This window comes from Bremia lactucae, linkage group LG1, assembly GCF_004359215.1.
Source record: "Bremia lactucae strain SF5 linkage group LG1, whole genome shotgun sequence".
Lineage (NCBI taxonomy): Eukaryota > Oomycota > Peronosporomycetes > Peronosporales > Peronosporaceae > Bremia > Bremia lactucae.
In genome coordinates, this window is record NC_090610.1 from 9,213,617 (window position 1) to 9,224,958 (window position 11,342).

The following is an 11,342-nucleotide window of genomic DNA, read 5'->3' on the forward strand; positions in this document are numbered from 1 at the left end:
TGCATTTTGCATCCTACTACACAAGTGCCCTTTTTCTTTAAACAGGATATCCTGTTCATGCATAAGGATCTGATAGAATCCATCCATCAGATCAATCGACGAAAGCCTTGTACTCTTTCACATAGCATCAATGATTACGTCTTTCGTGGCAACGGCGTTTGAGCCAGTACCTCAATTTATTAAGCGCATGCATATTCGGTCGGCAATAGTATTTCCTGAGAACGAATTAGCTTTCGGCAGCTCATCGATATACGAAAGTGTCCTCGATGAGAAGACTCGGATGGAACGTCTTACGTCCCAATCCTAGGTCTTTGAAGACAACTCCTCTAAATGAGGGTATGACTGAATTCAAGGATATACACCTTGAATCCGTACCGTGCGAGTTGCCTGGTCGTGAGGATTTAGTTTTAAAAGCCCAATTTCTGGCACGTCAGGCTAAGTTGAACATGCCAAATTTCACTTCGTCGCATCATCATTGATGCGGTAAGTTCTAATGGCGTCGTCTAGTTCGACGAACCATCGTAAAAGGGAGTAGCCTTCGACTGCCTAAAAACTTAAAGATTTCAATCCTTAAGCTTTTAGGTCGACGCGAATGCGTCGGTCCGCTAGCAACAATTAAATGCTGCTGTCTTAACAGTTCAAGCTGTTGAGCACCCTGTTCTCGCAACACCTCCGCGTTATGAGAGCCTTGCTGGTTAAGCAAGGCTACTTTGTCCTTCGAGTTCATGTTGTATGAACTCGGCTGTGGCCGTATGTTGTTCATCTGTATTCAGAGTGAATCGCATGGCACCAACCGCTGGCCCACCTACGACCAAACTTAGGTGTTCGATCGCTCTCGATTTCAGGTCATTTAGATGAGTGAATTCTTTCACGCCAACGCGTGAAAGCCTTCTTGAGGGGCTTGAAAGCTCCCTCTTTCTTCATTAAACATTTCATTATAGATGAAACGTGCGTAGACGTTGAATGGACTACGAAGTGCTACCAGATGTAACAGGGCACCCTTCGCTAGTACTGATAACAGTACTAGTCAATCTACACTGATTTCAGAGAAGGTGGTGCGCTCGACCAATTCACGTACACGACGTGTTGAGAAAGGTTCTAAGTAGCTAGGAAGTCTTAGATACTGAACGTAAATTTAAGGCATTAGAATAGAGAAAGAGTAAAACTGTAATAATATGTTAAGTTCCTTCGTAACGATCTTCTTTCTAGTACTGTATTATTTATAATTTGACTAACTATGTATGGCGCCTACTTGCGCACCCCACAATCGTTTCTTGTGGCGATTAATGGGATGATTCAAACTTAAATCAACCAATCAATAGAATTGATGTCTTATTGCGTCAATATTACGAAATTTGGTAATATTGGAACTGTTAAGTCAAAATAAATGAAGATAATAATTTAGTTCTTCTTAACTGATTTCCTTTAATAGAAAATAATATGAAATATTTCTCTTAGAGGAAATAATATTTATGTATTGGTACACCCCGTTACTTTTCGTTCACCATCTCGAAACTAAAGCTGCATAAAACAATGGACACAACCTCAGAATGTTGCATATAATTTTGCGCTCAGGGAACTGTTTGACCAAATTGGCGGATTTTGCAGTGATTCAATTTCAAACATTGAGTTGAATTTTACCGATTTTCTTCACAATTTAGAGAATACTACGTATTTGTTGAAACGCATACCACCTTGTATAATCCATACGTGCATTCATTGCATCTAAACCAACTTTGTCTGTCTACTGGACCTTTATACAGGGTAGAAGCACTAGCTCGCCAATATATTTTAACTACAATTAGAATTACGCCGCAAGCAGGATATAGTTATGCCAGCACATATAATATAGGCGACTATACGCGTGCAATGAGCAATGAGCTGTAGCAATTTTAAAAAGGTCGCCTCGAAACTTGAAAGCATCCGTATAAAATTGAGTCCGCGGAATACGGAGACAACTTTATGCTTCTGTGGTGTGCGACACACTGTTATTCTCACACGTCACTGACATAATGATACACCCCATCGCATCCGAGACAGCTCTCGATGATCTAGGAGCCGAGATCGACGACGATACAATTGCTGCTCGTACACGTACCAAAGTTTCACTTGCAGACGTTTCAATCGACACACTTGAGGCGTCACTGCCAGACCCAGCGCTTGAATTGGTACGTCTTCACAGCGTACGTCATCCCCGTCTCATTGATTTATTTAGACCGAAGAGGACCGAGAATACCAGCGCTTTCTTTCTAGCCTTTTGCCAACGGAACAAGAAAATTTATCCTTTTTGGACGAAGAAGATGAAGAGTACAAGCCAGAAGAAGACGACGACGAGCACGAGGATGACGAAGGTCGACGTGGCATTTCCAAGAAAGAGTTGACAGAATTGTTATTAGACTCGACACACATGACGTTTCCGACTCCGTCAGTCGCACAAACACTTACCAAACCCATAACCGATAGTTTAAAAAGTATTCAAGACGCTCCAGTGCCAGTAGATCGAAGAAATGACTTGATGACGAGGACGTGGAGGCGCTCGCTTCCTGATACGACCCTTGCTCTTTTACGAGGACGAAGAGGAACGATTTCACAGCTTCAATGCATTCAATTGGCGTCTCAGATGCACAAACATTTGCAATTATTGTGGCAAAGTTATCATCTCTTGGCCAAAGACCACTTATTTCCCGAACTGAATGAAATTCGAGCAATGTTGTTGGAATTACAAGAGCGAGGCGAGATGGCACTGAAGTATAAGCACACGTTGTTGTCAAAATTACAAGGAGGTACGACGAAGACAACGGATGTGGAAAGCGTTGAGACGAGGACAGAAGGCTCGCTTTCAAGCGAGACTGGTAGCACTATTGAGCCTTTTAACGCGTCCCGACGTGTAACCCGATCGCTCACGGCTGCCCATGCAGCTGTCGCTCATCCGTCCATGTTTGAGATTGTAGGGTCTCAAACGGTTAAGGAGCTTGCGACTGAATTAGAACGACGCTGTGCTATCGAAGAGCGAGATCGAGCAATTCAACAGCACATGTTACAGCTCGATACACACCTTCAAATGCCCAGAAAACGTCGTAAAAGTACAAAAGGTTATTCAACAACCGAAGATGCTTTACTAGCTCATGGCATCAAACGCTTTGGTACACAGGCAAATGCGTGGGCAGCCATTCAGACTCATTTTCTACCAACAAAAACAACGGCCAATTTACGCCATCGATACAAGTACTTGCTTAGCCCAAAACTTGGGTTTAATGCCATCAAAGCGTGGCATTGCAAATCCCAGCCACTACACAATCATAAAAGCTGGTTACTTGAAGAAGATCTTCGCATTGCGCGTGGATATGTCGAACTTCATTCTGAAAAGTATCGTTTTGCTCGTTTAGCAAAGCAATATCTTCCTCATCGTAGTCGCCTTGAAATCCGTAAGCGATGGGAGCGCTTGGAAGCCAAATTTCGAGCCGAGTTGGTGGAGTTGGGACTCCCTGTACCCGAGAAAGATTCATTAGACCTTGCGATTGCTATGCGCGAGTCTTTTACCGACAAGTTACGCCATCGAATGATGCGTCGGAAAGCTGAGATTGATATTTCAACAGTTAGTGCTCCTACTCCACAGCAACACCACGTTGCAAAGAATCATCAAGCTGGTAAAAAGATTCCTCGTACTACTGCAGATAAGGAGCCTGAGTATCGTTGTCGGACCAAGCATTTACATCCTGCATTGTTCTTCTCGTCGTGGTCTTTTATTAATCCTGCAGCGCTCTTAAATGCAACGTGTCAGCATAATTGGCCATCATTTATGAACGAATCAAATGCTCTTTTAAAGAATCGCGACCTGGAATCAAAAAATGAACTGAATGAAGCGGTGCAAGCGACTATGCTCGATAAAACGGATTTGTTTGTGGCATGGGAAAAGAAAGAAGTGACAAGAAACGAATTGGTACATTCTGTCTCAAAAGACTCGTTGATCTCTGATTTAAGGCTTGCTCGTATGCCTCAAGCAGCTATTCTAATGGACGCTCGTATGGCTCGAAAGGAAGACGACGAGAGTGATTTTGAACACGATGAATTGCTCTCGTCTGAGAATGATGCGAGTGATTCTGAAATGGATCAAATTGCTCTTAGCGATGCAGATCCAGAAAGTGATTCAAGTTTGCTCGAGCAGGTGCTATCAAGTACAAATGCTGCCTATACGTCGTCAATATCAAACAATCAACAATCGTTGGATTTAACGGACGTCGTTCGTTCAAAACATGAACGCATGTCAAGGGCTCTTGAAGCACTCGAGTGTCGAATGGTTGGCAAGAGTGTAACAAAATTAGCTGGAAAACCTGTTTCATGCTCCTCGGAGGTCTTACACGACGAGGAATTGGTTTATGAAAAAGGTCGATTAAATGCTTTTAAGACGGACGAGAAGGATCAGGACCCATCATGGCAAGATGGATCGGAAGATGAGGAATTTGAATTGATTGAATTTTCTTCGAGTTCGGACGAAAATGTGGCCTCCTCGGATAATGAACAGCTTGTTGCAATCGCAACTGAAAGTGACGATTCAATCCCACAGAACGGAACGTCGGAAGCTGTAGCTGTCTGCACATCCTTTCCAAACAAAAAGGCCAAAGTGTTGCATTGTCCGACGTGCCGCCACGTTCGTTGCACATGCTCGTCGAGTGAACGAATGCAATTGCTGTTGCGTCGTATGAAAGAAAAACGCTCGTCGTCGTCGCTGCAGTGACAACAGACGTCTCGGATTTAAGGAGTTAAATTACTTTTGACGGACTAAAACATTGTTGTTTCTTAGAAATAGTTAGATTTTGTTTCGTATAAGCAAATTTTGTTGCGTCCAACTGTTGTCGTCGTTTATTAATTTAAAAAATAAATGTATTTGTCTTTCTCGTTTTAAATTTTTCAACTCAAGAAAAAAAATTACGCTGTTCTGTGCGATCGCAAATGCCGCAGGCGTTGCTTTTCCCGTGGTCATTAATGTTGCGGCGACGGTGGGACATCAGAAAATGGAGATAAAAAAAGAAGAATCGAACAAAATCTCTTGTGATGCGGACGAGCGGGAGCTCTTCCTAAAGATGAAAGACGAGGGTCGCGGTCGATAAATTGTTGGACTTCGATTAGCTTTTAAGACTTCTCCACAACAACTTGTGGCTTGCCAACCCAACTGTTTGCTTTTTCCGCTGAAAGCATTGGGGATTGACGACGAATCTCGCCACCCTTCCTTTTACCACTTGTTTTAAGCTTTGGGCTCAAAACTCTCGGATGTTAGTCTTGAAGTCAGCACTCAAGTGATCGGAGAAGGTGGAAAGACAGCCAGCGCTGTTCCGGAGCATTCATCTTCTGATGCAACTCGAACCACTGATTTCCACATTTTTTGTTAAATCTGTCGATCCAGAGTGGGCAAGTCTTTTACGCTCCATTCAACGTCCTCCCCGACCGGCTTCGGAAGCACTTCTAGGACTGAAAAGGGGTCTTTCTGGCCTTAACAAGCTCGTTCGTTGTTGAAAATCGCACGTTTTCCTCGGATAAGCCAGCAATGTCGAGTAGCGCTCCCACAACGTCTAACGCCTGAATCCACTGGTGTCTACCACACCACTCTGCCCTTTAAATTCCGTGAGCCATGAACCGCGGCCCTCGTCTTTCTTCCCGACGAAGAGCTGGAGCTCGCCTGTGTCGCACGTGATTTCGTTCGATTTCTTTTTCTAAATTTTTTTCTTCAGATCATCATCGTGTCGCTTACACTAAATCGCACAGAAAACACGGGACCCGCGGCATTTGTGATCGCACAGAACAGCGTGACCATTTTTCTCGAGTCACAGGACACTTCAACGAGAAAGAAGAATCAAGAGACATTAACATGTTCTATTTTTTTTTAATTTGGGAGGTAGAATAATTTGCAGGAACTGATACATCTATATGTATGATATTTCTTAGATCTAAATTAATTTTCTCTTAAAATCGTTAATGCATCAATATATTACAGAGTACGATTTTCGATTCGTTAAATTTAATGCAACTCCGGCTGCACAAACATTACGCCCTTTTTTTATAACTCAATAATGTAAAAATACGAGTTTGCGACGGTACGTAAAGATGCGTGCGGATATTAACAAATTGAGCTTCACTCAATACCAATCTTTACACCTTAATGTTACGAATTTCGCCAAAAGTAACAGTAAAAAAATAGAACGCTAACAATACGATGCCCGCTTGCTTTTACGACTCGCAGTTTCAGACTATTTAAATGCCAGTATCATTGCTTGTCTAAAAGTCGTGCTTATTATTAACAAGCCTGCGGCCGATGCTATTGCGCTTGTCAAGGACACGAGGGGGAGTGCGCAACGTATTGATTTTCGACCTTAGCGGTGGTATCTTTGACGTGTCGCTGCGTACGCTGTCTTCGTCGGCTCTCAATCGCTTGGTTTGGAGACGGCTGGTGGTGTCATGACGAAGCTGTTTGCTCGTGTATGAACGATTTCGATTAGAAAGTCACCGAGGCTTTCGACGTACGCCGACAACCAACCCGGTGAGTTGATCCAGGTGTTTGAAGGTGAACATTCTATGACCCGCGACAATCACTTAATGGGCACGTTTAAGCTGGACGGTATTCCTCCTATGCCTCACTGATTGACGTTCGAAAAATGAGGCGAAGAAATTTCGTAATGAAGCCAAGAACGGATTTTAAAGAATTATATTCGTACAAAGTTCGTAACATGTTGAAGGACGAGAAGCTTTAGGATTAGATTTTAAATAGTGACAACAAGGTTATTAATGACATGGTCACGGAGACAATCAATTGGCTTGATGCAAATCAGTTGATCGAGAAAAAAGAGTACAAAAGCAAGCAGAAAGAGCTTGAAGGTATTGCTTATCTGTTTTTACATAAATGTACGCTGTAGCTGGCGCTGTAACAAGTGTGCATGGTGGTGGCGTCCCTGCTGGACCAGTGTCTCAGATTCAACGAATTGTTGGCACCTTCCTTCTTGTCGCCCTTGTCGTAGTTTCAAAAGCCTACTGAACTTGATGACGTAAAGCACGAAAACTTGACGCATGGTCTTTCATCGCTACTTTAATCTTTATGGAACGACCGACAAAATATGAGTCGAAGTAATTAAAGCTTGAATAGTCGCTATAAAGAACGCATTGAGTAGAAGTAATTAAAGCTTGAATAGTCGCTATAAAGTTCGTATTGAGTAGAAGTAATTAAAGCTTGAATAGTCGCTATATGATACGTTTTACATGCACAATTGGCGCGAAATATTTTTGTTACGATTAATGGCCATGACGATTGATTGCAGTCAGCAAAAGAGCTAGCATATGTTGCAGAAGAGGTGAATGGACGCGTCAGTCGAAAGCTATAATAAGGACGAAGCGTAGGATAAGCTGACAAGGTCACAGCGGATAGACATTGCTTGTGAGTCCATTATGACGGGCTGAGTGAGCTACGCAAACTGCTGAAGTGCACCTATTCAAAATGGCAAATATACCACCCCGAAATATATACGAAGAAGCTACATTCATATGCAAAACTAAAGGCACGCGTATCGAGACCTCGTGTCCTGACACAACCACCGTGTTATTTGTACATGGAGCATAGGAGAAATATATATATATGAAAATGTTTAATATCAGATACGACCGAGCACATAAAGTAAAGATTTGGTCAATTAATTAAATCTAAAGATGAAACGAGATGATCCCGTTACCTACGCGGGGTGGGTATTTAAAGAGGGCAGTCTCGTGCGCTCATGGAAAAAGCGCTTTCTCGTATGCAAACGCGCCGAGTTGGCCTACTATAAGAACACAGACGAAGAGAACCGTGCACAGCTACTGGGAGCGCTTACTGCTGCACATATTGAGCGGTTGCCTGAGATAACCAACGGGTTACGGATCCATGGCACGGAAGGGCGCCAGCTCAAGATCTTTACCGAAAGCAAACCGGAATGTGATCGTTGCTACGAAGCAATATTCAAGTATTGCAGGATGCAAAATGTTACTGACGGAGCGCAGCAGCAGCGCGTGGGTTGGCTCGAGAAAGAAGGGCAGCACTTTCGAACATGGAAAAGACGCTACTTTGTGCTAAGCGGCACCCAATTGACATACTCGGCGACCATGGGGACAGAGCGATTGGGTGGGGGTACAATTATTGAGGTAAAAAGAGACCCAAGTCGACCATTTACATTGGTTGTGACGTTTGGGGGGGGTCGAGAAATGAGAATCGGAGGCAAATCAGAAGGCGATATTGATAGCTGGCATAAAGCACTTCGACGGGGGCTTTCAAGTGCTCAAGACTTGCAAACGAATAAATTAAAACGAGCATCCATGGATAGTGATCCGAGCAATTCGAGGGACCGAGAATTTGCAAAACGACAAGCAAGTGCTAGGGCTGTTAGTGTCACGAGTTATGAAGGAATTGATAAAAAGTCGGGATTGGCACCGAAGGAGAATTTGGATTCAAAAGACGGTGAAAAGAGACTTAGTTTGCCCGAATTGTATGCAGCCAACTCTTTTCGACGCCATATTGTTGTGGAAACCATGCCGGACAATACGGCTAGCTTTGTGGAGGTGGCCGAAGAGCGTGGGAGGGATGAGAATTTTGAAAAACCATTTTCTCCCACTGCACCAGGCACTAGCACGATTCGTCGAATGCGGCTGGCAGAAAAGTTGCTGCAAGAAGAATTGGAAGAAGAACGTCGAGAGGCGATGATGAAGGAGAAAAAGACGGTTTTGATGCGTACTCCTAGCAAGTCGGAGGAACAGGTTCCTCGTCATGCCTGTTGCTGCGTAATGATGTGATAAAATTAATGCCATACAATAAAATATTAAGATTTGAAATTAAAACTGACTCGAGGACAATAATAATTTTGTTAGGAAGTATAAATTGGCCGTTGCAATAGTTATTTGTCAAGCAAGTTATCAAATTGTTCATTTGTAATTTACGAATGTAGAAAGCGCACGGGCAAAACTTTTTATTGTAGCTTGCCATAAATTAGCGAGGTAAATATTTATTCACTGGAGAGGAGCCCGTAATATGTAAAATTTGACTAAACCAAAACGTTATTGAACAACCTAATAGCAGTAGCCCAATTTTTTGTATGCACAGGAAAAATTGCGGAAAAAATAATGATATTCGGGTAAGAAATTCATTTTGCATGAATAAGTAAGCTATTATTGGGTAAATCTCGTATAATGCACATCATCTGCACTGCATATTCCGCTGAAATACCATCATTCTTTATCGCGCCTTTGTATTTTAAATGCCAATACTATTTTGCTAAAATCAATTGCTTGCCATAAGACTGCAAATATTCCGTCGAAAACCAGTCGTCAAGTATATAAAGTGGATTTTCGCGAAAAGAAAGAGAACCTCGCAGCGTCTTAAACGCTTTATTTCGAGCTCCCCCTGTCCGCACAACGAGACCTCTACCAACGCCCATTATTCCTCGATTGACGTACAGCCAAATAAATATGGCGCAGTATGGCATTGAAGGCGAGTTCTCCGGCTGGGTCTACAAGCAGGGCTCGCTCGTTAAAAATTGGAAGAAACGCTTTATGGTTTTAAATGGAAGACAATTGACGTATTATAATACTTCAAACGTCACGCCCGATGTGAAAGCCAAAGGCAGTTTCCAGGTCATTACCGTGGAATTGAGCACAGCGATTCAAAACGGACTCCTCGTACACGGTCGCGGCGGTCGCGTACTGAAGCTCTATACAGCGTCAGCCGAGGCCACAAGCGCTTGGTACAATATGATTTTAAACGCAACGACTGCGTCAGCACAACAGTTTGTAGCTGCTCCTCCTGATCGCTTCTCGACGCATTCAGCCACAAAGTCCGCGTCCATGGGCAATGAAAGCGAGTTGCTTGAACGTCTCGAGTCTTTGCCACTGAGCGAAGACGGCAGCAAACAGGTGACCCACTCGGGTTGGTTAAAAAAGGAAGGAGCGCGAATTAAAAGTTGGAAACGCCGGTATTTTGTGCTACGTAGCAATGCGTTATCGTATTTTGACTCGGAGGATACGGGAACGGCTGCGAAAGGTTACGGTCATGTACGAGCTGTGGAAGTGAACGCCATTGTCACGTTTGGACTTGACATTCTCTTCGATAGTGGTCGAGTATTGCGCGTTTCGGCCAAGACGAGTGGTGACATGGAAACGTGGTTGTGTCAACTGAGTGATGCCATTGAAGCCACTTTTAAAGAACTAAATGATGTGCGCCAATCCTTGGCCGTGTTCTCCTCCTATCGAGCGTCCTTGACAGGAAAGGTCGCACCTTCACGAATGAATTTCCACCAAGGGGTGATACTCTATGATGGTACAAATACACGACCCAAGACGCGGCATTCGATCGCCGCTGTGCCATCAAAGCCCAGAGGATCAATAGCCGAGACACCGGAAATGTCTCAAAGACGGACAGCGCAGGCGAAGCAATTTTCGCTTTATGACTCGTATTCGTCGTCCGATATGTCATCTCAGTCGTGTTCTCCCGGCTCGTACGACCACTTGAACTTGTTTACGCGATCGAATGAACACAGGCATGATATGGGGCATACGCTTAGCTCTTCAGATTCCACGTTTTTTGATAGTGATGACGAATTTGGCAGTGAAGACAGTGAAGGTGATTGGATCTAGATGGTTTACAACCAAGATGGCTGCAAGGCGAATATTTGGCTCTGTTAATGAAATGTCACGTATCCTGCATTGCGGGGCTGTCAGTAGTTAGAAACTCGTCTGGAGATCAAGATATACACTGCAGGACTATCGCATACGATTACGTTACTCGGGTTATCTTGGAAAGTTGCTTTGTTATGTGTTTAGTAATATACGAATTGCAAAATTTGTGAATAAAATATATCTGATTTTTCACTTCAACGAGAGCAAGCAAGCAAAGTATTAAAAGAGGCGATAAGATGGGCATTTCGTATAAATTGTAAACTAAGTGAGAAACCAACTAAATGTTAATGTAAACTTCTTTTGACCATGTTTTAACACTAATTTTAGACATTTCGTATCAAAATACTCACTTCAAGACCTAAAAATTTAACCGTGGCAATACTGCGACAAGAAAATTCACCACCTGTGGCTTTACGCACACAAAAGGTCGGGCTGCAGTGAGGCGATTTGCTCTCACGCACATGTCCCGCCTTGACTCGCTTGTCGAAGAACTTATCTGTAACGGGGCACTACGACTTGTACTGAAACAGTTCAAGTCGCAGTGCCCCGTTACACCTGGTGCACTTGTAGTCGTGTAACGGGGTGTATCGTTACATGGAATTAACACTTAAAGGTTGTTAATTAATATATTATCTAAAAGGTAGATAATATTTGGAGGATAT

At 43.3% G+C, this 11,342-nt stretch overlaps 3 protein-coding genes across 3 annotated transcripts; all 3 read left to right on the forward strand.

Annotated features, from left to right (window-relative positions):
• Positions 1–2,012: 2,012 nt before the first annotated feature.
• On the forward strand, positions 2,013–4,735 carry CCR75_005598 (uncharacterized protein; the record flags this gene model as incomplete). Its single annotated transcript, XM_067963677.1, has 2 exons — positions 2,013–2,168; positions 2,216–4,735. The coding sequence occupies 2 exons, from the start codon at positions 2,013–2,015 to the stop codon at positions 4,733–4,735; spliced, it is 2,676 nt and encodes an 891-aa protein (XP_067820365.1).
• Positions 4,736–6,782: 2,047 nt separating this feature from the next.
• Positions 6,783–7,024, forward strand: CCR75_005597 (uncharacterized protein; the record flags this gene model as incomplete). Its single annotated transcript, XM_067963676.1, has 2 exons — positions 6,783–6,867; positions 6,906–7,024. 2 exons carry the CDS (start codon positions 6,783–6,785, stop codon positions 7,022–7,024), a joined length of 204 nt encoding a protein of 67 aa, XP_067820364.1.
• A 665-nt stretch (positions 7,025–7,689) lies between these two features.
• CCR75_005596 (uncharacterized protein) lies at positions 7,690–10,887 on the forward strand (the record flags this gene model as incomplete). The annotated part of the gene is made up of 2 exons (XM_067963675.1): positions 7,690–8,798; positions 9,369–10,887. 2 exons carry the CDS (start codon positions 7,690–7,692, stop codon positions 10,636–10,638), a joined length of 2,379 nt encoding a protein of 792 aa, XP_067820363.1. The 3' UTR covers positions 10,639–10,887.
• Between the last annotated feature and the right edge of the window lie 455 nt (positions 10,888–11,342).